The 26,608-nt window shown below is 54.6% G+C and overlaps 2 protein-coding genes and 1 pseudogene across 7 annotated transcripts; 1 reads left to right on the plus strand and 2 right to left on the minus strand.

Annotated features, from left to right (window-relative positions):
* The first annotated feature begins 1,401 nt into the window (after window positions 1-1,401).
* Window positions 1,402-13,903, plus strand: Gigyf1 (GRB10 interacting GYF protein 1). 6 transcript variants are annotated; one of them, XM_023714432.1, is made up of 28 exons: window positions 1,402-1,419; window positions 3,492-3,702; window positions 4,532-4,692; window positions 4,772-4,832; window positions 4,964-5,070; window positions 5,171-5,300; window positions 5,407-5,502; window positions 5,601-5,712; window positions 5,805-5,913; window positions 6,412-6,452; window positions 6,621-6,791; window positions 6,987-7,240; window positions 7,329-7,437; window positions 8,043-8,177; window positions 8,333-8,433; window positions 8,625-8,796; window positions 8,905-9,071; window positions 9,200-9,300; window positions 9,377-9,493; window positions 9,596-9,696; window positions 9,827-9,909; window positions 9,989-10,132; window positions 10,213-10,443; window positions 10,658-10,848; window positions 10,929-11,089; window positions 11,176-11,342; window positions 11,414-11,543; window positions 11,640-13,903. In XM_023714432.1, the coding sequence occupies exons 5-28, from the start codon at window positions 5,036-5,038 to the stop codon at window positions 11,690-11,692; spliced, it is 3,111 nt and encodes a 1,036-aa protein (XP_023570200.1). In that variant the 5' UTR covers window positions 1,402-1,419; window positions 3,492-3,702; window positions 4,532-4,692; window positions 4,772-4,832; window positions 4,964-5,035; the 3' UTR covers window positions 11,693-13,903. The 6 variants fall into 6 exon arrangements, with proteins under 6 accessions (XP_023570200.1, XP_023570199.1, XP_023570204.1 ...); XM_023714431.1 differs by lacking the exon at window positions 1,402-1,419 and having other exon boundaries at window positions 3,466-3,702; XM_023714436.1 differs by lacking the exon at window positions 1,402-1,419 and having other exon boundaries at window positions 3,466-3,702; window positions 11,444-11,543.
* A 183-nt stretch (window positions 13,904-14,086) lies between these two features.
* On the minus strand, window positions 14,087-19,054 carry Gnb2 (G protein subunit beta 2). The gene is made up of 10 exons (XM_004630497.2): window positions 18,893-19,054; window positions 16,545-16,690; window positions 16,280-16,318; window positions 16,059-16,165; window positions 15,744-15,807; window positions 15,492-15,654; window positions 15,333-15,399; window positions 14,935-15,136; window positions 14,635-14,851; window positions 14,087-14,561 (listed from the first exon to the last, which is right to left on the minus strand). Exons 2-10 carry the CDS (start codon window positions 16,599-16,601, stop codon window positions 14,455-14,457), a joined length of 1,023 nt encoding a protein of 340 aa, XP_004630554.1. The 5' UTR covers window positions 16,602-16,690; window positions 18,893-19,054; the 3' UTR covers window positions 14,087-14,454.
* Window positions 19,055-24,181: 5,127 nt separating this feature from the next.
* LOC105742080 lies at window positions 24,182-24,981 on the minus strand (annotated as a pseudogene).
* Window positions 24,982-26,608: the final 1,627 nt, after the last annotated feature.

Below are 26,608 nucleotides of genomic sequence, written 5' to 3' on the forward strand. Positions count from 1 at the left end.
GCCCGCCATCGCCGCCCCAGCCCCTGGCCCCGGCCCCGAACCGCCGGCGGCGGCCGCCCCCTGCGCACCTGCGCCCCTCCCTGAAGGGCACTCCGTCCTCCCGCGCGCTAACGGTTGCCCCCTTGGGGTCCCTCCCGTCTCCCTCCCACCCCTGCCGCCCGGGGCTCTGGCGGGGGTTGTGCGCGACCCATGCTCCCGGGGGTACCCCTAGCGCGTCGCCGGGCCCCCAACTCTGCTAGCAGGGCCTGTCTTGCGGGGCCTCTGGACCAAGCGCTCCGCCAGTTTGGCCAACGTGGAAGCCTCCCCTCTACCCGAGCACCTCGCGGGGTTCCTCACCTACGTTTCTTGCATCCCAAGCGGCCACCTTAGTGCTTGGTCATCAGGGACCTCATTCCTCGTTGCCCAGCCGCGGGAAACACCTGCCTTGAGCAAGGGCCACGGGTGGCCCCCGCATCACCAGGCCAGGCCAGGCCCTTCCTAGCCCGTACCTTAAATGCAGCAGCTACCTGGCCTTAGCCACTCACGTTGCCTTTTTTTTTTTTTCTTTCTTTTTTTCAAGAAACTTGAAAGAGACCTAGTGTCTCCTCCCTGCCCCAGCTGTTACTACAATTCCCAGTCTAGTTGTGGGTTTGTTTCACTCCAGTGTTGGCTACTGGGAAAGGCTAAATAAATACAGTATTTACTTGCTCTATCTTTTCTCCTTGCATCCCGGTCTTATTCTCTCTCTCTCTCTCTCTCTCTCTCTCTCTCTCTCTCTCTTTTTTTCTTCTTAAAGTGCTACTTTCCCAAGATCACCTTCCTCACACTCAGCAGTCCACCCATGCGAGGACCAGTGAGCTGCACCCTTTTGCTGGTTACAAGTGGGAGCTTGGATTCTGGGTCCTTCCCATCACCCTGTCCTTGGAACCCCGGGCTTGCCCCCCTCCAGCCCTGCTCCCCTTTAGTCCTAGATCTTGGTCTTCAGTTGGGAAGGAGGAGGCTTCCAGACTTTGTGTGCCTGGCTTTGCCTGCGGACCAGAGACCTTGTGGGTCCCAGATGGTGGTTGTGGTCAAGTGTGCTTAGATTTTTGGACTGGCTTAGTTGGCCTGTGGACCCGCTGGCATTGTGTGTGATTTGATGAGTGGGGATCCCAGCTCTGCTAGTTCTCCCCCATGTTCTTACATCTGTAGTTGGAGTTTAGCATAGAAAAAATGGCCCCACTTTAGGGAATAAAAGGTGCCAAGAGGAGACATAGGAAGGATTTTAAAAGTCTGAGAAATGAAATATGGCTTCCAACTCACCCAGGAAGCTTCAGAGCCCTCTCTGCAGTTTTGTGTAGCATTGTCTTCAGTGGTTCCCTGACCCGGCAACCACTGCTCCCTGTCTTTTCCCTGGCTAGATCCTGGGGCTGGACAAGTGGGCAGAAAGGATCAAATGAGGTAATGTGTGAAAGTGCTTTGAAAACCTTGAACTAGTAGGCAATTGCATGAGAGAACTGACCACTCCCAGAACTCAGGCTGTGCTGTGGCCCATTTCAGCCTTTGATTCCCCCTCCCAGCCCCTGCGAAAGCACCCAGTCACCCCCCAGCAGCTTGGGCCAGCAGTGGTTCTGTGTTTTGGGATATTGGAGACTCTACCTCTGTTAACGGTGATACTGGGCGGTGCCAAGGCACATTGCTCTGGATTGGGGCTAATTTTAGGGGTGATGGAGTAAGGAAGTACTGTTCTGAACTTGGTGTGTGATGAGAGCACTCATTCTTTGCATCCTTTCCTTTTCCCATGAGGGTTAAACCCCAGAACACAGGCTCCCTGATCTTTCTAGCCAGTTGGGAGCTCCTGGCAGTGGCATGTACCTTCTCCTCTTGCCTCCAGTAGGGGGCACCCTCTTAATAGCAGTAGTTCAGATGCTGGGAGAGTAAAGGTACCCTGAAGTCTGAAAGAGAAGGGCTGCAGAGGGGCTAGAAGCTAAGGTAGGCAGGCTGAGGCAGAGCCACGGCCCTGTGACAAGCTGGCGTGGGCCAGTGATGAAGAGGAGTCTCTTAGCCCACACAGCCAGGAAAAAGGTGAGTGGGAAGAGCAGGGTCTCTGCTTCTAGCCTGCCACCTCTCCCAGCCCTGTCTTCATTAAAAAGGGGTCCAGATGTTTGGCTTGGAGAGTGTGACTGATGAGGTTGGGATTGGAGTTGGTTTTCTTTTAATCTATTCTTTTCCCAGGGATTCCCCTCCTGGCAGGACTTCAGAGTTCTCTCATGGGATCATGTAATTAAGGAATTGTTCCTTGCTGTGCTGATGAGAAAACGAGCAGACACTTGGTTCTCCCGCTTCCATTTTTCCCCATAAAGGCCAAGGAGGTTTACTGGTCTTGTGGGTGAGGGTGTCTCCATGGTTGCCATTGTGGACCAGATACTTTTTCTTGTTTCAGAGTCTGTTCTGGGCATTGTAGGGTGTCTTATGGGAATCTTGATCTCTACCTGAGAGATTCTAGAGGCACTCCCAAGCTCGGTTGAGATTGCCTTGAATGTTTCCAGCCATGGCCAAAACTCTGAGGAGCAGAATCACCCCCAACCAAGAATACTCTTGCTCCCAGGCAGTGTGGACAGAGGCGCTGTGTTGGGAGGAGTGTAGACCACTTTCTGACCCTGACCCTGCTTCACTGGCACTGTCTTCCTCTGCTCCTAATTCTTGGACCCTTTTCTCCTGTCATATTGCCTCTGCTGCCCTTTCCATTCTCCCTCATCCCACCTTGTAGCCCTTCCATGTCCCTAGGATTAGCATCTGCTCCACTATGAATAAGCTGTGGAGGCTCAAAATTGCCTTTCTCGAGCATTATTTGAAGGAATGTGAGACATTTTTCTTGTAGCCAGGATGGCCTAGAACTTTCTTTTTTGTTATTGATGCAAAATTCACTATTGACCAATTATAAATGTGCGCTTCTGAGGTATTATGTTCTCCTTGCTGTGTTGTGCAGCCACTGCCACCAAGCCGGCATATCTGGGACTTTCTCCTCATTCTCTGCTGAAACCCTGGACCCACTGAACAGCTGTACACCCCCTTCCCATGCAGAGTCTGATTTTCTTGCCTTGCAAGAGGAATCCTCCAGTGTTGTGTTTGTGACTAGCTTGTACTGATCATGTCTTCTAGTCCGTCTAGTATCTAAGGGTTGTGGCCTCCTTCCATGCATCAGAGGAGAAGCTATGCTGTGTGGTGCCCTGTGCCAACAGTATCGCCAAAGCTCTGGAGGAGGAAAAGGAGGAGATTCCCAAGGAGCTTAGCCAGCTTAGGTGTCTCACCCTAGCTCCTCTGCTTTTTTTTTTTTTCTTCTTGGCAGACCCAGGCATTGAACTCAGGCCCTTGTACTTGCCAGGCAAGTGCTTATTCTACTGAGACAGCTTCCTGGCCCCTGCTGCTGTGATTCTGAGCAGCTCATTTTCAGTTGTCGTTGTTTGCTTTGACTGTGGGTGAGAAAGCCCCTGTTCTAGGTCCTTGACGGAAGCTTCTCCTCCTCCCTGCAGACGTGTGCTGGCCCAGCCTCTCACTCAACCAGTGACGGAGCCTTCGAGCACCCGTGGACACTTCCTGCCCTTCTTCCTCTGCTTTGGTCCCATTGGGGATGAACCCTCTTCCAAGCGTCTCCTCCGTTATTCCTTAGAGGAACTGGTTGCTGCTGCTGCCCCCACCACCACCTGTCAGCCTCGGGGACTCTATCCTGCTTTCTACTCTATGGTGAGGGAACCTTTATTGAACTATATCAAGATGTTGTGTGTGTCTCCCCTTCATGGGAGCAGCAGGTGGGCGCTGGGTGCGTATTCCTACTGGGGAGAACAGCCCTGAGATGCCTTGACTGGGCACATACGCTGGGATCCTGGCCTGTGTGACTGTATTTGGCCCTGGAAGAGTTCCTGCCTCTTTCCTGCTGGTTCCTCCCCTGACCTAGTGCCTAGATTCTAGGGACAGCAGAGCAGTCCATCCTGATTGATTTCCTTGAGGAAACTTTTTTTTTTTTTTTAATTATTTGGTGCAGGGTCTCACTATGCAGCTCAGACTTGTAGTGATCCTCCTGTTTTCAGCCTCCCCAGTGCTGGAATTACAGGTGTGTGCCACCACCACACCCATTCTTGGTCACTGGTTCTATATGCCCTTGGGGGCCAGCGTGGCATCTGGGGCTGGGGATTGAACCCCTCCTGGTGCACGCTGAGCTATCACACCAGCCCGCCGAGGAAAGTCGTTTTGCGCCCAGGTTTATGTCTAATCCTTCTGTCCATAACCTTTCTCTCTCAGATGTTTGTGGCTCTGGTGGCTTTTTTTCATGTTTTATTGCCTGGAATGACCATGCCTACTTTAGTCACTGTATTACTGAATTCACTGCTACATTTGCTGTTGGAACTTCCTGAGCCCAGATGACCTGAGGCCAGGCTTGGTGTGCTGTTACCTACCACTCACTAGCTAGTGTCCTGCTTGTGCCCCTAGCAGCTGGGGCCTCTCCAGGTGTGTAGCAGAGACAGGGATGCCATCTGACCCATGGATTTAATTTAATTTCTTGATTGTCCTTAAGGATCATTACCAGAAGTGAAAGTTTCTCCTGGGGAGTACTGAGGCCATATCAGTAGCCAGTGGTGTGGGGACCCTAGTTCACTCCAGCATCAGTCCCTGCCTGAAGAGGGCCCAGACTCCCACTGTTTCCCCGGCAAGACTGCCAGGTACCAAGACTGCCAGGTACGTAAGTGCTGGGCTTCAGGAAGGCACCCTGAAGAGGCAGGAAGGCTTCTAGCTTCCCTGTTTCCTTGTTTCCCAGGTCTCCTGGTGGCCCTGATTTAGCTTCTGTTAATTCATGCTGTGAGTAGCCAGCGGCTTAGGTGAGCCCTTTCCCAACCCCAACAACCCACATGCTAACCCAAGGCCCAGTATGGTGCCCACCAAGGTGGGGGCCAGTGGCTAAGCACAGAGGCTCTATAGCTTCATGCCCTGCACGCCCACTGCCCCACAGGTGTTTGGACAGTGCAGCCAACTCTCTCGCTTTGTTAACTCCCTTACCTCTGGGACGCAACCCAGCACCACAATGGCAGCAGAGACACTCAATTTTGGGCCTGAGTGGTAAGTCACATCCTGAGGCTGGTGTGGCCAGCTGTGCTGCAGGAAGGGAGCGGGGCTGCTGGGACCCTTGGTGTTCTCCCCCCTTCTATGTTTGCTGCAGGCTGAGGGCCCTTTCCAGCGGAGGTAGCGTGGCCTCACCACCCCCTTCCCCAGCCATGCCCAAGTACAAGTTGGCCGACTACCGATATGGGCGAGAGGAGATGCTGGCCCTCTATGTCAAGGAGGACAAGGTGTGGTGGTGGCCCAGGGAGTGGGAAGTAGCACCCATGGATTTGTGGTCTCAACTAGAGAGAAGCCCTGAGTTGCACTGTCTTGGTTCTTCTGCCCGCTGCACAGGTCCCTGAAGAACTTCAGGATAAGGAGTTTGCCGCAGTATTGCAGGAGGAGCCATTGCAGCCACTGGCCCTCGAGCCTCTGACTGAGGAGGAGCAGGTGGGGCCTGGCCAGGCCGAGCCTGTGGGGGCCAAATTTGGGGAGCTGGGTTGGTCAGGTGCTTGGGTCCTCACTCGCACCCCTGGCTCCCTCCTCAGAGGAACTTCTCCCTGTCAGTGAACAGTGTGGCTGTGCTGAGGCTGATGGGGAAAGGAGCCGCTCCTCCCCTGGCTGGCACCTCCCGTGGCAGGGGCAGCACAAGGAGCCGAGGTAGAAGGGCACTGCAGATTCGGGTGAGCAAGGGTGAGCATGTGGTCCTTAGGATATAGAAAGACACAAGTGCGTCTGTTGTCCTTATTTAGGCCGTGGTCGTGGTGACAGTTGCTTTTACCAAAGAAGCATTGAAGAAGGTGATGGAACCTTTGGGCGAAACCCCCGGGAGATCCAGCGAAGCCAGAGCTGGGATGACAGGTGGGGCTGGAAGAAAGTGGCAAGGAGGCAGAGCAAGAGAGGAGTCCATGGCCAGTCCAGGGTCCATAGAGGGAGACTGGGTATTAGCAGAGACCCACCACCATAAGTCCTTGTCACAGTCCCCTGTGCCTGCTGACCTGCGAGCCTAGCCTGCCCCTTGCTTCTGAGTCTCTCAGGGCCTATTTGTCCCTGTACTCTGTTTTCTATGGTAGTTTGTGCTCCTTTCTTCTGAGCCTGATTTCTTCCCCTGTGCCCTCTTTTTACCCTACCCCAGGACAGTGGACAAGGTGTGTAACAGTCATGCAGGGTCGAGAGGGACATGTATTTTCTTTCTTTCTTTCTTTCTTTCTTTCTTTCTTTCTTTTTTTTTCTTTTTTTTTTGCGGAACCGGGGGTTGAACTCAGGCTCTTGCACTCGCAAGGCAAGTGCTTATTCTCCTGAGCTATTTCCCCGGTCCCTGACATGTATTTTCTTGACCAACACCTTTTTTTCCTGCAGAGGTGAGAGGCGGTTTGAGAAGTCAGCAAGGAGGGATGGAGGTAAGAGAATGGCAAGCATAGTGGCTGGAGGTGGGGTAACTGAGATGGGTACCCCCAGGAGCAGGAGGGTTATGGGGGCAGTGGTAGAGGCAGAAGGGCCTGGAACAGGGTTAGGAGACTTCATTACCAGGGAACTATCCTGCTCACTGCATCTCTTCCCCTGGCCAGCCCGGTCTGGGTTTGAGGAGGGTGGGGCTGGCCCAAGGAAGGAGCATGCCCGCTCGGATAGTGAGAACTGGCGCTCACTTCGAGAGGAGCAGGAGGAGGAGGAAGAGGGAAGCTGGAGACTCGGGGCAGGACCCCGGCGAGACAGTGATCGCTGGCGCTCTGCTAGTCCTGGTGAGATTGGGCAAAGTGGTTTGGGGTTTGTGAATTGGAGGGTGCATTCATGTGGCTGAGTGGAGGGAGCACAAGGTTTGTTGGGGTGGTGCCTGAGGGAGGGCGGTGTTGGTGATCTGGTGTGTTCTATGAATGGCAAGAGTGGGGTGATCCTGGCTGGCTTGATCTGAGTGCCAATTTTCCTTTTCTTTTCAGATGGCGGCCCCCGCTCTGCTGGTTGGCGGGAACATGGGGAGCGGCGACGAAAGTTTGAATTCGATTTGCGTGGGGAGCGAGGAGGGTGTGGTGAAGAGGAGGGGCGGGGTGGGGGAGGCAGCTCTCACCTCCGGAGGTGCCGTGGACCTGATGGCTTTGAGGATGACAAGGATGGGCTCCCAGAGTGGTGCCTTGATGATGAGGATGAAGAGATGGGCACCTTTGACGCCTCTGGGGCCTTCTTGCCTCTCAAGGTATCTTTGAGGAGAGGAGAGCTGGGCAGAACAGAGTGGGGAGTACATGGCTCCCCTCACCATGTGCTCCTGGCCCTTGCCCACACAGAAGGGCCCCAAGGAACCTATTCCGGAGGAGCAAGAGCTTGACTTCCAAGGCCTAGAGGAAGAAGAGGAAGAGACTCCCGAAGGGGTGGATGAGGAGCGACCTGAGGCAGGTGAGTTGTGGCACAGCTCAGGGCAGGAGGGTGAGGGTTGGAGGTGTTGGCCAGCAGGCAGGGTTGCTGGCTGCTCACTTAGCTGTAGGATCAGGCTGCGTAGGACTACAAGCTGAGCAGGTGCTCAGAGGTGGGAGGGACCTGGAGCAGCAGCGCTCTGCTGAAAGCTCAAAAGGTAAGATCACATGTGAGGATGGCCTGGAAATTCCCATGTGGCTCTTTGGAGCAGATGCCTGTTGGTGTCCTGTAGTATAGGCCAGAGGCCCACTGCACAGCAGGATGTTTTCACTCCCAGAGTTTTGTTAGAAGGGGCATGTGCTGCCTAAAGCTGCAGACTGTCCCCCCCGCATGCAGAGCCCTCCAGTTTAGCTTTGAGTCCTGGTAGTCGTTTTTCTCTTTCATTGCAGTATCAAAGATTCAACTTTAGGGCTTTTATGCTGATCTGCATCTTTGACTTTTTTTACTTTTTATTTTGAGGTAAAGTCTCACTAAGTCATTTAGTTGCCCAAGCTGAGTTTGAACTTGTAGTCCTGTTTCAGTCTTTCTGAGTGCTGGGATTACCAGTATGTGCCACTACACCGGGCTTTGTGATTATCCTCCTGCAGCTGGGAAGGAGCTACCACCACTGCCGCCTCCAGAGAAGTCCACCTCTCCGTCCCCACTGCCCACCTTGGGCCCACTCTGGGGTGTGAATGGGGAGGGCGATGAAGCAGTGGAGAAGGAACTTCCCGTAGCTGAAGGTAGGTATGCGGGGCACCTGTGGGTAGTGCTGCTAGAGAAGGGTGCACAGGGTGTTGGCATTGAGGGCAGCTACAGCAAGAACCCATTTGTCTGGAGGTGGATTGGGAACTGTTTAGTCTCCCTTTCTGTGTTCTGCCCACTTCTTCACTTCTAGGAGATGACGTGCGGGGAATCCAGCTGAGCCCTGGTATTGGCTCACCCCCTGTCCCTCCTGGAGACTTGGAAGATGAAGAAGGCTTGAAGCACCTGCAGCAGGTATGGGGCTGCCAAGGCAAACAGTGTCACTGTCCATTTGTCCTTGTTCTTCACTCTACCCATTCCCTCCTGTCTGGTCTGTGGCCCAGTCCTGTTCTGTGACCCAGTCCTGTTCCCCTACCCCAGTCTCATACCCCCATGTTGATGCTTTGTTGATTGGCTTTAGCCTTATTTCTCTTCTGGGCTCTCAGGAGGCGGAGAAGCTAGTGGCTTCCCTGCAGGACAGCTCCCTGGAGGAAGAGCAGTTCACGGCCGCCATGCAGACCCAGGGCCTGCGCCACTCCACAGCCGCCACTGCCCTCCCCCTAAGCCATGGCGCTGCCCGCAAGTGGTTCTACAAGGACCCTCAGGGCGAGATCCAAGGTAGCTGTGGGAGCAGAAGAGTTATGCGGAGCCCTTCTGCAGGGTGTTGTCAGTGTACCCTCTGACCCTAGTGGCATTATCCTCTGCCTTCCTCATGTGCTTGGCCAGGCCCCTTCACAACCCAGGAGATGGCAGAATGGTTCCAGGCTGGCTACTTCTCCATGTCCCTGCTGGTGAAGCGGGGCTGCGATGAGGGCTTCCAGCCTCTGGGAGAAGTCATCAAGATGTGGGGCCGTGTGCCCTTTGCCCCTGGTCCCTCACCGCCCCCACTGCTGGTGAGCACAACATTCCTCTGCTGCCCCATACAGGGAGGGTTGTGGGAGATGGCAGGCTGGCAGAAGCAGGCAGGACCCCAGGGGCCATCCTCCTGGCTGTACACCAGCCACGCTCTCCCCCCACACAGGGAAACATGGACCAGGAGCGGCTGAAGAAGCAGCAGGAACTGGCCACGGCAGCCTTGTACCAGCAGCTGCAGCACCAGCAGTTCTTTCAGCTGGTCAGCAGGTATGGGGCTGTGAGGCTTGGCCCTAAAGCCAGCCCATGGTGCCACATGGCCCACTGTTACACCCTCTGTCTGCAGTCGCCAGCTCCCACCATGTTCGCTCCGGGAAAAGGCAGCTATGGGGGACCTGGCACCGCCGCAGCAGCAACAGCTCACAACGTTTCTGCAGCAGCTCCAGGCTCTCAAACCCCCCAGGTCTGTATGGCCATGGATATCAGGGTTCCAAGGTTGGGGCCAGGGGAAGAGGGCCAAACAGAAGTGGGTATAGGCCCTGAGAGTCAGTGGTTTATTTCTCAGAGGTGGAGACCAGAACCTGCTCCCGACAATTAGCCGGTCCTTGTCGGTGCCAGATTCAAGCCCTCTCTGGGACATACATACCTCAGCCTCATCACAGTCTGGTGAGTGGCTGGCTGGCTGGCTCTGGATGAGATGGGGCCTGGTCTGTCTGTTATCCTTATGTTGCAGCTGCCCCTAAGACTGAGGGGCCAGGCCTGAATGTCCTCTTATAGCTGCCTGTGCCTCTTGCAGGTGGTGAGACCAGTCTTTGGGACATACCAATTAACTCTTCGACTCAGGGTCCAATCCTAGAACAGCTCCAGTTGCAGCATAAAGTGAGTAGCTAGTAGCCTGGGCTGGGCATGCAGGCTGGTGGAGGTCGGCTGCATCCCCCTCTCTGATCTGCCCTGGCAGTTCCAGGAGCGCAGAGAAGTGGAGCTCAGGGCGAAGCGGGAGGAAGAAGAACGCAAGCGCCGCGAGGAAAAGCGTCGCCAGCAGCAGCAGCAGGAAGAGCAGAAGCGGAGGCAGGAAGAAGAGGAGCTCTTTCGTCGCAAGCAGGTCAGGGTCCCTACCATGGTGGCTGGCTGGGGCCAGGGCTGCTGCGGACCCCACCCACCAGATGTCCTCTTCTCTGCCAGGTGCGGCAGCAAGAGCTGCTCCTGAAGCTGTTGCAACAGCAGCAGCAAGCAGCTGCTGCAGTCCCTGTGCCGCCTGCGCCCAGCTCACCGCCCCCACTCTGGGCCGGCCTGGCTAAGCAGGGTCTGTCCATGAAGACTCTACTAGAGCTGCAGCTGGAGGGTGAGCGGCAGCTACACAAGCCGCCCGTGCCCCGGGAGCCGCCCCGGGCCCAGGCCCCCAACCACCGCTCGGTGAGCAGACCCCTACTAGCTCGGGTGGGCAGGGTAGGGGGGTGGAAGTGGCCACTGGGCTCAGGCTCCTCCCTCCATACTTCCTTGCCCATGTGGTTTTGAGATCTTTTCCGCGTGGTTTTTACCTCCTCCCTCCCTGTGCCACCTAAACAAGTTGCCCTGCCTTGCTTTCCTGGGTTCCTGACTAGAGCCCCCTGACTTCTTGCCATCTCAGCAGCTTGGGGGCCTGGGTGCTGCCCCCCTGAACCAGTGGGTTTCTGAGGCCGGGCCACTGTGGGGCGGGCCTGACAAGAGTGGGGGCAGTGGCAGTGGCAGCCTGGGGCTCTGGGAGGACACCCTCAAGAGCAGTGGAAGCCTGGCCCGTGGCCTCGGCCTGAAGAACAGCCGGAGCAGCCCATCTCTCAGGTGAATGTGGGACCTGGAGGGCCAGGGGATGAGGCCCTGAACCTTGGGCTGATCTCTGGCCTCCAATTTCCTGTGCTCAGCGATTCATACAGCCACCTGTCAGGTCGGCCTGTTCGCAAAAAGACAGAGGAAGAAGAGAAGCTTCTGAAGCTGCTGCAGGGCATCCCCAGGCCCCAGGACGGCTTCACCCAGTGGTGTGAGCAGATGCTACACACTCTGAGCACCACGGGCAGCCTGGATGGTAGGGCATGGTGCACGCCAGCCAGCCACACTGGTGGGTGGGCTTTTGGTCTGACCGGGTATGCCTGATGGCTGCCTTCTCCACAGTGCCCATGGCTGTTGCAATCCTCAAGGAAGTGGAGTCCCCCTATGATGTCCATGATTATATCCGTTCCTGCCTGGGGGATACACTGGAAGCCAAAGAATTTGCCAAACAGTTCCTGGAGCGGAGGGCCAAGCAGAAAGCCAGCCAGCAGCGGCAGCATCAGCAGCAGGTAAGTTCTCAGGGGGCCTGGGAAGGGGTGCCTGGCACCCTCCTCACTTGCCACCACTTCTGCTGCCTTAGGAGGTGTGGCTGAGCAGTGCCTCCCTGCAGACAGCCTTTCAGGCCAACCACAGCACCAAACTTGGCCCTGGGGAGGGCACCAAGGCCAAGAGGCGGGCGCTGATGCTGCACTCCGACCCCAGCATCTTGGGTGAGTGTGGGGGTGGTGGGCTGTGGAGGAGACTGGCTTCCTTCTCAGGGGTTCAAAGGGCCTGGGGAGTTCACGCCTGGTTCTTCCTGGCTTCAGGGTACTCCTTGCATGGACCTTCTGGTGAAATTGAGAGCGTGGATGACTACTGACCAGCCCGTCCCACTAGCCCCCTGGGCTGGAGGCCAGGAGTGGCAGCCGCAGCTTGGACCCTCAGGTCCCCAGCCTGCAGGCTCCCAGCAAGGAGCAGAGGAGGAGCAGGGGCAGGGTCCCCAGCACTTGTTACAAACCACACGATGCACCTTAACTCACCCACCACGAGGCACTTTACAGATTGGGGGGAAGGGGTTTTTCTTTTTTTTTTCTTTTCTCCTTTTTTTTTTTTTTAAATTTTAAATGACTGAAGAGAATGTTAGGAGTCAGAAAATTTTGTTATAAAGCTAGATTCTAGACACACTATCCCTGGGGGGATGGTGTGATAATGGAAGGTCCACAGAATTTTTTTTTTTGTTGTTGTTTTGTTTTTAAGAAAAATAATGAAAAATAATGAAGAAAAAAAAAAAAAAAAAAGGCTGAAAGGAAAAACACACTGTTATTTTGGGGCAGTGGGGATACATGCCCCATGGACCTGTCCTGCCTGGCCCCTGAGGCTGCACTTACCCTGCTGCCCCCCCAGAAGGTGGGCTGTTGAGGTAACAAAGCTGGGGCCCCAGCAGTTTGCACAGTGAGGCCCCCTCAGTGGCCTGCCCACCGGACCCGCTGTGAGCAGCTCCTTGTTGCTGTGACTGTGGCAGAGGTGTCCAGGGTGGGGGCCAAAGTCACCCCTTGGCTTTGCTGCTTTGGGGGAAAGTTGCACAAATTGGACAAGTCGCCTCAGCCCCCAGCTGCCCTTCTGTATGCTAGCTGTTGGGGCGATGGGGAAAGGCCAGTTGGTGACCCCCTCCTGTCAGGGGCAGGACTTGGACTCAGGCCTGCCGAGGGGCTTCCCCCACCGCTGCCATTTTGGGAGATGGCCTGGTGTGATGTGTGACACCGAAAGCCCCAGCTCCCTGCCTTGCCACATGAATGTATTCTTTGGTTCCCAAGTCCCCCGCCTTGCCCCCAGAGGAGGGGCAGGGCAGGGTGGTTCCTCCAGGAGCTGGGGAGGCGAAACTTCACGCCCGGGATGAGGCCCCGAGTCCTTGCCAGCGGAGAGGGGCAGGAGTCTCAAAGGGCCAGGAGTGGGTGGCCAAGGCTGTTGCAGAGCAAGGGACTGTCACGAGAGAGCCTTGCCCTGCAGCCCGCCACGTGGGGTATGGACCACCTGGCTCCACGCCTGACCCTGCCTGACCCTTCGTTGACCAAATGGGAGAGGAGCAAGAGGCCTCCCCTCGACGTGTGTTTTAAATGTCGGGTAAGGCTGGGGTCGAGAGCATGTGCAGGTGTGTCTCCTGTTGCTCACCGACTTCTAACCCCCACTTGGGCTTGTCTCCATTGGTTTTTGTTTGTTTTTGTTTTGGTAGTTTGTCTAATCTTTTGCATTTTCATCAAACTTCTCCCATCGACCTCATTGCTGAGTGCAGTATTAGGACAGACTGCCGCTGCCTCCCTCCATGAATGTATTGCTCCTTACTGCCCTGGGGAAGTGGGGAGCTGCCCCAATTTCTTTCCCCATCTATCTCCAGAGAATTAAGGATTTTTTTTTTTTTTTTTTTTTTTTTTTTTTTTTTTGCACCAAAGTGGCAACTGGGTCAGTGTTGGGGATAAAGCTGGCCTCGGGGTGGCAGGGCCCCTCCACCTACTTCTCCCTGGTTTCGACAGTGTTAAGTATCCGTGAAAAGACAATATTTTCTCTAAAGCAATAAGGGGGTGATGGGCCAGGGGGAAATGTCTTGCTGCTGCTGGCCCCCCAGCTCCCCTTCCCTCTTGCCAGTGTGGTGGCATTGGACGGGGAGGGGGAGACTCCTGTTGTGACTGAATGTAACCGCCCTGCCCCTGCCACAGCCAATGCAGGGGAAGGGGGGACACTCTTCCTGTCTCTCCCTGTCCCTTCCCCCCAGAGCTAAAGAGACTTGAGTTGGGGGGGCCCACGAGCCTGGAGAGGCCTTAACCCTGTGAGGAAGTGTAGGGGGAGCCCTCTCCCACCCCATCCCCTCTGAGAGTGGTCAATGTTTACAAGCCCTGAGCCCCGCCCAGGGACTCAGATCCCATTGCTGTCCTGTCCCAGTCTTCCTGGGCCCTGCTGCCCCCCTCCTGGGATTGGGGTAAAAAGGGGGTCATTCTGTGTTCCCTCATCTGCCTTGTACCCACAGCCCCACCATGTGACTTCCTGTTCTACCTGCCCCATGTAAATACTCCTAATAAAACTTGGTGTGTTCTCCCTATCCACCACTACTGCTGGCTTTGTTTGGGGAAGGGACTGAGGGATGGACGTTTGGGTCTGGGAATTAAGAGTTATTTCCATGTCGGGTACAGGGACACCACACTCCTCCCCTCAGGAGGGATCCTTTATCCATGGTCTGCCCTCTGGGAGAAAGGAGAAAGACAAAGCAAGGGAAGAGGCCAGGTACAGAGTTGGAATTGGTTCCTTTATGGAAAAACTGAAAATATAATAAAAATTAAAATAAAACCAGTTTTAAAAAAGCCAACCCCTGGAGTTTCCACCTCCTGCCTCTGGCCATCCAGAGAGGTCCCCTGACTCCAGGGCAGCAAAAAGATAAGGGCTTTCTGCCCCCCTCTCCCCCCAAACCATCCCCATCTTTATCTCCACAGTGGGGGCCCCGGGAGGAACCAAACCTGGGTGAGGGGAGCAGGGACCCAAGGCCCTGTGGCCCAGGGAGGGAGGCTGGGCATGGACCCAGCCCCAAAGCTCTGGGCCTGTAGTGTGGGCATGGGCAGGGCCCCTCCAGCCTGGGCCCAGCTGGGAGTTGCGCAGTTAGTTCCAGATCTTGAGGAAGGAGTCCCAGGAGCCTGTGGCCACAGCCATGCCATCATCAGTGACCCCAAGGCAGCTCACTCGGTTGTCGTGGCCAGCAAGAACACCTGAGGAAAAGGAATGTGACAGCCCGGACCTGGGCTCCAGGCCCTGCCCACTGCCCCAGCACCTAGGCCTCACCTGCGCGGTCACCCTTCATGGCATCCCAGATGTTGCAGTTGAAGTCGTCGTAGCCTGCGAGTAGCAGGCGGCCACTGCGAGAGAAGGCCACCGAGGTGATGCCACAGATGATGTTGTCGTGCGAGTACATGAGGAGCTCCTGATCAGCCCGCAGGTCAAACAGGCGGCAGGTGGCGTCGTCAGAGCCCGTGGTAAAGGCATAGCCGTTGGGGAAGAACTGCAGAATGAAGGTACAGGGGAGGTGGTGTGAAGGCCAGCTAGGACTGAGGATAGGGGCTACTGGGATTGCCCCCAACTTACAGCCACGGCGTTTATGTCGGACTCATGACCGATGAAGGTCTGTCGGCACATGGAATCCCGCACGTCCCACAGCTTGATGGAGGCGTCACAGGCACCTGATACAAAGGTGCGGCCATCGGGGGCCAGTGACAGGGACATCACATCCCCACTGTGTCCAGCAAAACCCACTGTCTGCTGGCCTGTCTCTATGTCCCACAGGGCACTGAAAAGGGGACAAGAAGGAAGGGATAAAAGACTGGGTGAAGGACTCCCCCTTACCACCTGAGCCAGCCCTGCCAGTCTGTGGGAACCCCCTGGGATCCTGAAGGTGGGAGGTGAGCGCCTCAGGCTGCTGAGTACAGGGACAGGGAAGCAGGGAGTAGGGTAAGCCCTCCCTGCCCACGGCTGTGGGACCTCACCAGGTGGTATCCCCAGAGCTGGTGATGATTTGGTTGTCATCCAAGAAGCGGCAGCATGACAAGTACCCTGGGGAAAGGGGCTGGTCAGCCGAGTCTCCATGGGAGGGCAGCACAACCCCTCTCCCACAAAAGAGCCTTTGCCTGCTGGGCCCCTCTCACCAGTGTGGCCAGGCAGCTCCCGGCTGACCCTGACATTGCCTTCTCGGGTCTTAAGACTGTAGATGGAACAGATGTTGTCCAAACCCCCGCAGGCTACAAAGTTCCCTGAGGGTGCGTAGGCACAGGTCATGACCCAGGAAGAGCGCAGTGGGATGGCATGGACCTGTGGAGGAAGGGTGGTGCCCAGGCTCAAGGCCAGCCAGGGCTCTGCAGCCCAGCCCCACACCAATGCCCCTGGACTAGCACCTCTACCTTGTTGGTGGTGTAGCTGTCCCAAATGATGAGCTTCCCATCCTGGGAGGCGCTGACCAGCAGCCTAGGGGACAGGTGGAGAGAGGCATTGGTCAGGATGTGGAGGGAGGCCATCCTCTCCCATCTGGAGGCCCTTCTGAGACATCCCCAGCAGTAGCTCTGGTATCCTGTCAGCGTGGCCCCCAGGGATGCTCAAACCCCATCAGACTTGAGAGGCTGTCCTCCCTCCACTGCTGCTCAGGCCAATATAAGACCACCCCTGAGCCTGTGAGCACCACAGGTAAGCGCAGAGCCTCACCCTGGCCACCCACACACCTTGAGTCTGTCCCCCAGTGCATGGCATAGATTTTTGCAAGATGCCCCCGGAGGGTCCTCCGTGTCCTCATCTGGATTCTCCCCACTGGGTCCAGCCCAGCTGTGATCTGGAGGTGGAAACACAAGGGCTCAGGGAGAACTGGACATCAGAACCCCAACCCAGCAACATGCTCCAACCCTTGTCTCCAAAGTCCCCAGACCAGCCTGTGCAGTCGTCTCACCTGGGTCAGCGTTGAATCCCCACATGCTTTTCGGGCATCCTGCAAGAGATGACAGAGGCAGAGAAAAGCAGCAGAGAAGATGGTTGGGGGAAGACAAGAAAAAGAAAACGGGAGGAAAGGCGGTGGGGAAGAGGAGACATGCGGAGATTAGGTTACCCTCCCCATCACCCAGGCAGTCCCCTCCGGGCAGCAAAGCAGGCGACAACCACAAGCTGCCAGGCCCTGCCTGCTCAGCTCCCCATCCCAGCAGTGGCCAGGCCCTCACCCGGATCTGGTTCCGGAGCTGCTCGGCCTCCTGTCTCAGTTGCTCCAGCTCACTCATGGCGCCGGGCCCGTGGGGCGGGGTTGGGGGCGGCTGGGGGCCGCGGGACGGGGGCTGGGGGAGGCAGCTCCTGGCCGCTGGCCTGAGGCCTGGGGGATGCAGGGCTGACGTCAGGCCCCAAGGCCGCTGCGGCCGGGGAAACAGGGGGAAAGGCGGGGTAGACTTGTGGCCCGGAAGGTGTGACCTCGGCGGGGGAGGGGGAAGGGTGAGGGCAGGCACAGCTTCCCGGGCAGGACAAGGGTCTCTGATACCTGGTACCAGAGAGACGTGGCTGAGAGACAGGCGACTTCCCCAATCTTCCTCCCGCCCCCCGGAAATGGAGCGGGAAGTGCAAGAGGAAACGCAGGGGAAACCCCTCCCTCGGACAGCGGCAGACCGGGCGGGACACTCGCGGCAGGAACTGGGGAGGGGGGTAGTCCCTTCGAAAACAGACCTGGCGTCCGCCCCAGCCTGCACAGGCACCGCCCTCCCAGCACCTAATTTAAAAAGGGGCGGTGCGTCTTTAAATTCACCCCCACAAGCCGCACACCCTCCACACACACACCCCCAGCTTCCAAGGTGGGGGGAGACCAGCAAGGGGAGGCTGGGCTGTTCGTGGGGTTGCCTAGGCAACCGTCACCCGGACTGAGAGCACCTCATTGGTAAAGTGCCCCCACCCTAGCCCTGTTACCAAGGCAACCGCATCCAAGGCAGAGACCTGTAGGATGGGTGACCCCACCCCCGGCCCCATCGCCCCCGCCCGACCCAGCCTCGCCACCTCTCCCCAGAACCGGCCGGGGTAGCTGTTTACAGGATTTGGGAAAAGCCGATTGGGCACTAATGGGTTTGGGAAGGCTCACCCTGGATAATCTCAGGGCCGGCTGCACCCCATTAGCCGTCCTCCCAGGGTGGGGGCGACAGCGGCGAGAAAGGCAACCCCAGGCTGCTGCTGTCCTCCAGCGCCCCGGCCTGCCACCCTCCCGCCTGCAGAGCCCGCAAAGCCCGTGGGAGCCGCGCTGGAGTAATTAGGGTTTTGAAGAGAGAGGCCCGGGCCCAGGGGCGCTGAGCTGCTCTCTCCCAGGCGCCGGAGGACGGCCCTCGGCGGCCCTCTCCGGAGCCCTCTACACCCCAGGAGCCCAGTCCACGGGCGCGGCGCGGGGTCCCCCAGGGCCTGGCTGGCTCTGTTCCAGCCCCTGGCGTCCTGTCCCCTTCCTCTGCCCCGGAGACACCTGTGCGATCTGGCCGTACACACTGCACTCACCGAGCAGCACTCGCCGAGCCGGCGTCGGCCACCCAGCTTCCACTTCCCCAGAGCTGGGCGTTCCTCTTCCCCACTGTCATTTCCCCTCTGTCAGTTCTACGCCAGCCTCGGGGATTGCCCCTCCTGGGGGTCACGGCCCCTACCCCAACCCCAGGTGTGGACACAGCCTCGGGCCCGGGAAAAGGAAGCAACTAGGAGGGAGCCGCTGGAGGCGGTTCCAGCTCTCCGTCTCCATCACCCTCCAAGACCCCCTCGGTACCCCCTCGCATTTGGGGGATACAGCAGCCAGGCCCCGAACAGAAAAGGGGCTGCCACTGCCTCCGCAGGTGTGGCGGGGCGAATGGGAGAGGACAGGAGGGTCCCCGATCTGGCAGCTGGAAGGCTAGAGTCGAGTGCCGCGCGCTGCGAAGCGCAGTGGGCCTGGCCCTCCCGGCCCCCACGACCTCCATTTTGCCCGAAAGAAAATTGGGCGAGGGACAGGCGCTTGGAAACTAAGCTTGGGGTGAGGACTTGCAGAGGGAATGGGGTGCCGAGGTCTCCAGTTTGTTTGGGGCAAGAAACATGGGCAGGGCGCAAATCAAGGGTGGGGTAGGGACGAAGGCAGGGTGGCCTCGCGGCCTTGCAGTCTGTCCCAAGACACTGGAGTTTTGCAGGGCGAATGCTGGCGCGGGTGCGAAACGAGAGAACACGAGTGGTGCTACCCCGGACAGGCGGGAGAGTGGGGGCACAAGGGGGCGGGACGGGGCCTATCGGAAGCCCGGAATTTAGCCCCCCAACTATTAAGGGAGCTAGAGGTAGGCAGGGCTGGGATGGGGTCTGAGGTCAGGAAAATGCAGCCGAGGGTGCAAGGAGCCCATGCATTATTGGGGCTGAGGGTCCCCCAGTTCCCCTTCCGGGTTTGGGAGCGATGGGGCCAGAGGAAGGGAGGGGAGGTCTGGGGAGTTACGTCCGCTCCCAAGAGGCCAGACTGGGGAAAGAGACGGAAAGGAAATTTCCCTCATGGGAATTTGGGGCTGGGGGAGATTAGAACTCCTTTTGTCAGCGGAGGTACCTGTGGAGGTGGGATTCTGCGAAGGGGTCGCTGGAGGAGCGCGGGAGGTCCTGTCTTCCTCCGCGGCGGAGGCGGCAGCAGCGGCGACGCGGATGGATTTTCTCAGTCACCCCAACTCAACCGTCCAGCGCTGCTCTCCCCAGAGCGGAGGGATCCCGCCCGCCTGTGACGCGGCCGCCGCCGCGCCCAGGGCCGGCTGGGCGAGACCATTACCGGAGGGGGAGAACAAAAGAGAACACCATTTCAGGGGCAAAGACTGAGTCACAAGGAGATACTACTCCACGCTGTTTGGACGCAACAAGCACCAATATTAATGTTTTATTTCCTGAAAAGAATTAAGACATTTCCCCCATGGGGCTAGCACAGGTAGTATCAGCAAAAGAGAAGGTAAAACAGCTCGAGGGTCACGTGATCGACCTCCAGTGCACCCCTTCCCCACTGGGCGGCTCTAGACTGGGAACAGCAAGCTCTAAGTCCGTTCTCAGGTTGGCCACGCCCCCACCCTAATGAGGTCACACCCCGTCCGGAGGCGGGGCTACAGGGATCCGGTTCAGCGCGGGACCTGGCTTCAAAGCGAAGGAAGAACTGAGATTCTGACGGGAGTGATTATGTGAAAGGAACCCTGGCTCACCACTGTTGTATGCTGCAGTCCCAGCATTCTGGGAGACTGACACAGGAAAATCTCAAGTCTGAGCCCAGCCTGGCCAGTTTAACGAGTTAGCAAGACCCTGTTGCACAAGATAAAAAGGAGGGGCTGAGGATTTAGTCAGTGCGAAGGCCCTGGGTTTAATTCCTAGGAACACATGTGCACACACACAATGATGAGACCCCAGTGAGCCCTTGAGAATGCAGTACAGTGAGAGGAATCCTGCCTCCCTCAGCCAGTTTCTCAGGATTGCTCAGTGGGCTTTTATAAACCCCTTTACAGGGCTGTTTGCCACTGTAACTACAGCCAGCTTACATTTACTGAGTTTCATGTTTATGTCGTTTAATCTTCGCAGTTTTATGAAGTTAAGTACTAGCATTACCCCAATTTTGTAGTCATGGTAACAGACCAAGGCTATAGACTTGAGATGCGAACCTAGGCAGCCTTTGTGCAATTACGTCAGTACAGTCTCTTGATGAAACCCTAGTGTGGACCACCAGCTAAAGAGATGAGAATGTACGGCATGGATCTGTTTCCACATGTGTTCAGTGAGTGTGTTGAGCGCTGTCTGTCCTGTGAATCTCTTGAATTGTTAATGAGCTAGATCTCCATGGATTGTGAAAATGCCTTAAAGTGTTCAAGGCACTTCTTCACCGGGGTCCCCATAATTTAAAGTGTCTATGAATAGTTCAGATCTAAAAGGTCCCCCCAAATGTCACATTTATAGAGGTGGTGCTTTGAGAAGGTGGTTGTGTCACAGGGGTGCTATACTGTTCATCCAGTGGTGTGTTCATGGCCGAATGTGCTGCCAGGAGGTGGAGGCTGGTCAGAGGTGGGTCACTCCGGGCAGGACCTGAACAGATATTTTTGTCCCTGGTCCCTCTCTTCCCTTTATTCCCGTATTTCCTGGCGAGCAGCTCCCCACCCTCTGCCACATCCTTTTATGCTGTTTCTGCCTCCAACCTGGCTAACCCATGTACTGAGTCTCCCAAAGCCAAAAGCCACACTAAAACTCTCCTCTGCTGAATGATGTTGTTAGGTATTCTACCCCAGTGATGGGAAAGCTAACACAGCATCAAAACACACTACTCATTTAACTGCTATGAAATGCATTTCAAATAGTTTTCAGAAGTACAAGTTTTTAAGGAAAAAAGTGCTCTTTGTCATATATAAATTCTACTTATGTCTACCTACCAATTCAGTAACATATTGGCAATAGGTAAGGGATGTCCACTAGACATTAGAATTTTGAAGAGAATTTATAGATAATTTATTTCAGTTTTCTCAGTCAATAGAAGGGGCACAGTGACTAACCTAAAGTAACAGAAAATTAGCAACCTGGGGATAGTATCTAATTCTGTCAATCTCTGTAGGGCAAATGATGCTGCTTCCTCTCTCTAGTATCTGTGCCAATTTGCATCTCTAACTCATTCTGCTCATATTTCCTGACCTCCAGTGATGTATCAAGCACCATCCTAGGAACTGAGGATGCAACTGGGCACTGCAAGTTGCCCCATCTTTTTTTTTTAATTTTATGAGCATGATTTTTTTTAAATTAATTTATTTATTTGTGTATGGGTATGTGGCCAGCTCAGCCCACCAGGGGGTGGGGCTGGCTGGCATGTGGTGCTGGGGGATTGAACTGTGGTCCCTGTGCTTTGCTTAGCTTGTTGTAAGTAGGTGCTTTAGACCACTGAGCCATCTCACCAGCCCAAGTTGCCCCATCTTGCACTGCAAGTTTACAGTCTACAAAAGAGATATTGGCAAATGGACATTGAACAAACAATGGGGATAGCATTTACTGAGAGCCAAACATTTGGCAGAAGAAGCATTTGGGGAGGAAAATCAAGAGTTTTGGACTGGAAGGAATGTCTTAGGTTTGGGGTAACAAGAGAAGTGTCCAATGGGTGTCTGTAGAAGCGAGTCTGGGGCTCAACAGAGCAATGTGAGTTACGCTAGAACCCCAGGAATGAGGTGCACAACAGAGCAGATGAAGACATGAAGAGGTTCAAGGAAAAGACAGGGTAGCCCCAGACCAAGCTCTGAAGAATCCAAACATTTATTTTTTTTTTTTACATTTATTTAGTGTGTGTGTGTGTGTGTGTGTGTGTGTGTGTGGCCAGCTCAGCCTACCTGGGGGCGGGGCTGGCTGGCATGTGGTGCTAGGGGATTGAACCACGGTCCCTGTGCTTTGCCAAGCTTGTTCCAAGTAGGTGCTTTAGACCACTGAGCCATCTCTCCAGCCCAAGAACCCAAACATTTAGAAGTCAGGCAGAGCACAAGCTGCCAGAGGAGAACCCAAGAGTGAAGAAGGAAATCAGGAGATTGTGGAGTTTTAAAACCCGGAAGGAAAGAGTACTGTCAAAAGAGAAAGCTGAGCTGCACTGAACGCTGCAGAAGTGAAGCAAGACTGCTGAGGGGCAGGGGAGATAACTCAGAGGCATAAGCACCTACCTGGCAAGCACAAGGGCCGAAGTTTGATCCCTGGCTCCGCATGCCATGTAGTCTCTGTCTGGCCCCTGGTGCAGGCGCCCACTGTGTGGCCCCAGAACCCAGTGTGGTGGTGCACACCTATAATCCCAACACTCAGGAGGTTGAGACTGGATCTCTGAGTTCGAGACCAGCCAGGGGCTACAAAAAGTGAGCACAAGGCCAACCTGAACTGCATAGCAAGACCCTGTTTGAAGAAAAAAAAAAAAAGTGTGCTGAGGAGGAAGTGATGTGAGAGTGCCGGTGGCTCTGTCTATAGCTCCTGCAGTGAGAGCAAGGACAGTCCAACTCGAGTGGCCAAGGTTTGGGGAATCTCAGCTCAGAGGGGTGGAAAAAGGTGGGGAATGCACTGGGTTTGGTTGGTTGGTTATCGGTGCTGGTGCTGGGGATGGAACCCAGGGCTTTGTGCTGGGAGCCACTGAAGCTTGTTTAGATGGCAGTAGAAAGGACAAAAGAAAAGCGAGGTGAAATCCACAGGCAGGTAGGGCGTGGCCAGTGGATAACCGCGTGCCTGAGAAGGCGGAAGCACTGTACCTGTGGAAGACGCAGCTCTGAGAGGTCCCTGGGACACTTCCTTACCTCTTCTCCTCCCCCCCCCCCGCCACTTTGGTACTGGGGATTGAACTCAAGGCCTTCATACTGAACACATCCCCAGCCCTTTTACAATGTTTTTAATTTTAAGACAGAGTTTCCCTAAGTCACTAAATTGCTCAAAGAGAACACCAACTTAGGATCCTGCCTCAACCTACTGGAGTGCTGGGGTCATCAGCATGCACCACCACAACCAGCAATTTACCTCTTCTGTCTCAGTCTTCTCCTGGGCCTCTTCTCCTCCTTGGGGCACTCTGAAAACAGTTTTCACAGGCTTCAGACTTTGGTCTCCTCATTCATCATGTTTTCCCTTGGTGATTTCACCTGCTGCTGTGAATTTCATCCTTGCTCACTGCACTTGTCAAAGCCCGCATCTCTTCCCTGTACCTAGCTGCAGGCCAAAGATCTGCCATTGGAAGCTGAGGGACAGTGGTATGCTGACATTGACTCGAGCCAGCTTAGACCCACTCCCAGAGAGCCCACAGTACACCTCTCCTCTCAGCTTGGTGTCCAGTGAAGTCCACGTTGTAACATCTGGGAAGGGTTGAGCCCCCTGTCCCTACAGTGTTGATTGCAATGACATGAAATCAGCTATACAGAGGGTTTTTATGTCATGGAAACCATCAGATGCTTCTGATCAAAGCTCTCCCTGCCAAGAGCATTTACTGCACACTTCTGTGCAGACTCAATGTATTGTAAATGAAATTAATCATTCTCTTCCCTGCCCTTCATTCTGCTCAGACCTATTCTCCTCAGTCTGTTGGCACAGGAATAATACCCCATCTGCCCAGGGGCAGTTCGTATTCTTATCCTCAGGTCCAAAGAACAGTCTACTAGTTGTAGGCTAAGTAAGCTACAATAACTAACGGTTCTCAAGATTCAGTGACTTAAGCAGTCACTACCAAATAATTACTCCAGGGCTGCAAGGCCTCCTCTGCCACCTTCCTCATGTTGCTCCTGTTTCTGTATCCAGCATGGTCCAGGCAATGCACACCATCACATCTGAATCTCATCCACTGGGCATGGTGGGTGGGAAGCCCTCATTGTTTCCTGTTCAGACACATCACTAACTCCTGCTCAGAAGCTGGTCAAATACAATGAAGACTGGGAAATGTAGCTGTGTGCTCAGCTAGAGTATTAATAAAGAAGTGAGATGGGTATTGGTGTAACACTAGCATTCTAGTCTTTAGTGGATACGTCCTGTCGATGCTACTTCTTGAATTTAATGTGTAAATCCCTCCTTTATACCGTATGCCAACTGTTATGACCTTAGGTTTTTTTTAATGTATTTATTACAGGGTCTCACTACACAGACTGTACTCATAGTGATCCTCCTGTTTTCAGCCACCCAAGCACTGGGATTACAGGCACACACCACCACACCCAGTCTCAGTCACTGTCTCACTGTACCCCCGGGGTCACAGCAGACCAGGGAATTAAACCCCGGTCCCTGCGCCTGCCTAAGCAGGCGCTTTAGTCTGCTGAGCTATCTGGCCAGCCCAAGTTAGTTCTTTTTTTTTTTCTTCTTCTCCTCTGCAGAATTTTATTCCATACTGAGGGGCTCAGTCCTTCTTGGCAGCTGCCTTCCCAATAGTGGCCAGCATGTTGTGCAGCTCCTCATACTTCCTCTTGGCACAGATGTGCGTCCCCACCCTTTTCTCAATGAACTTGAAGGCCCGTTTGTTCTTGGAGACTTTGAACAGCTGCATGGTGCACTGCTCATAGGGGGTGAAGCCGCACACCTCCTGGATCATGTCCTGCATGAGCTTGGTGTGCTTGGTGAGGCATCCATGGCAGTGGCTGTGCCTCAGTTTGCTCACATTCTTCCTCACCTTGTGGCCGTTATTGAGGTCCACGGCTGTGGATAGCACGGAGCCATGCCTGCAGCTCTTCAGTGGTTGCTGTAGTGGATGACTTTAGATCTTGCCCCAATGCCCCCAATTCTGGTAATTGAGTCCAAGGCTTTTGCACAGAGCTATTTAGCCAGTCCTTTTTTATTTTTATTTATTTAAAAAAATTTATTTAGACTTCTTTTTGTGTTTTTGAGATAGGGTCTCACTGTGCAGTTCAAGCTGGCTTTAAACTCACTTTGTACCTTGGGTAGGCCTTCAACTAACAGTGATCCTCCTGCCTTGACCTTCGGAGTGTTGGGATTACAGGTGTGTGCCACCATGCCTGGCTTTATTTTTTTTTATTTTTATTTTTTATAAGAAGAATATATTTATTGAGAGAAAGAAAGCTCCTGTCCCGAGAAAGGGACAGGAGGGGGGGCCGAGTGGGTGGTTCCCCCCTGCCTAGCTTTATTTTAATTTTAAGAGTGGTTCTTCCTAAATTGCTGAGGCTGAGCTGAACTTTTGACCATCCTGCGTCAGTTGCCCAGAGGGCTGGGATTACAGGCATGTAACACCACGTCCAGATAGGATGATCCCTTTCTAAACAATCCATCAATAGCTATCAGAGATATTCGTTTTTGTGGCTTAGATCCAAAAATGTCCCCCTAAAAGTCTCACATTTGGAGGTTGGGTCTGGTTGGAAAGGGTGGGTCACTGAAGGGTGTGTGAAATGGAAGACTATATTCTTTTTTGATTTTTTGATTACCAGGGATTGAACCCAGGGCCTTCACTCTGACCTATATCACCAGCTCTTTTAATTTTTTATTTCAAGACCATGTCTTGCTAAAACTTTAAATTTATACAGTCTGGGCTCAAAATTGTGATCCTCCTGCCCCAGCCTCCCCCAGTGCTAGTATTATAGGCGTACACGCATACACCCACCTAGGAAGAATGTATTTTTGTCTCTCGCTCTTGTCTCTCTCTGCTTCCTAGCCATCATACCAGTCTGCCTGGGAGACAGCCCCCATGGGCTAAATCCACTGAGAGGGAGAGCCAAAATAAATGTTGCCTCCTAAAATTCCAGCTGTCAAGTATTTTGTCTCGGCCACAGGAAAGTGACTAATACATCTGTCCAAGATGCAAATGAGCTTGCAGGATTTTCTTGCCCAGGACCATGTGGTAACCCTTGCATCCATTCCAATTTAGCTGCAGGACACGGGCCAGGTCCTGTTCTCTTCACTCTGAGTACCTGTGCCCTCACTCCAACTGCACTTCATTATCTGAGGCCTTAGTTTAACTATCGCCTGCCTGACCACACACTGAGGCTGGCTACAATCCTAGGCTGTGTTTCTGGGCACTTGCTCTGGTTCTGGCGCTCCCTGTGAATCCAGGCACTTGGTTCCTCTCACATAAGATGGGGTGAGACCCAGCCAAGATGCCACATCGTCTCCAAGATGAGGTTGGAGGAGTCTGGCCTGGCTTTAGCACCTCAGACATCATTACCAGCTGCTGAGGTTTGGCCGAATGTGGACATAGGATGTGGAAGCCTCTAGAAACCTTTACCGAATGAATTGTGACATCATCCGTCTTCCTGGATGGACGGTAATCTCAAAGTCACAGTCAGGTCTAGGGGCCATATTATCTCCAGTGCACTTTAGGCATCTAGAAGACATTCATGGAATGAATCAAAGCATGACAACACCTGCCCCAGGATCAGGACTTTTCTCAGGCCTCCATTCATATCTTAGCTTGGCTCAGTGGCCTTGGGCAAGTCATTGGTTCTCTGTGTCTCTGTTGTCACTATAAGATTAGAATCTTACTTGGGTTGCTAGAGGAACTAAATGAGCTCATACTTGTAAAACATTAGTAGCAATGCCTGGTACGTAATAGGCAGTTTGTGTCTGCTAAGTAAAGAAAAAAAAAAAAAAGTTGCAGCTGTTCATGATGGTGAACATCTGTAATCTCAGCACTCCAGATGCTAAGGCAAGAGGATTTTCCCAAGTTTGAGGCCACCCTGAACTACACTGTCAGTTCAAGGCTAGCCTGAAAAATGTACTGAGACTCTATTTCAAAAAACCAAAGCCGGGGCTGGTGAGATGGCTCAGTGGTCTAAAGCACCTACTTAAGAATAACCTAAGCTGAGCAAAGCATGGGGAC

The sequence above is a fragment of the Octodon degus genome, unplaced genomic scaffold (assembly GCF_000260255.1).
Source record: "Octodon degus isolate 3935 unplaced genomic scaffold, OctDeg1.0 scaffold00035, whole genome shotgun sequence".
In the NCBI taxonomy this organism is placed as follows: domain Eukaryota; kingdom Metazoa; phylum Chordata; class Mammalia; order Rodentia; family Octodontidae; genus Octodon; species Octodon degus.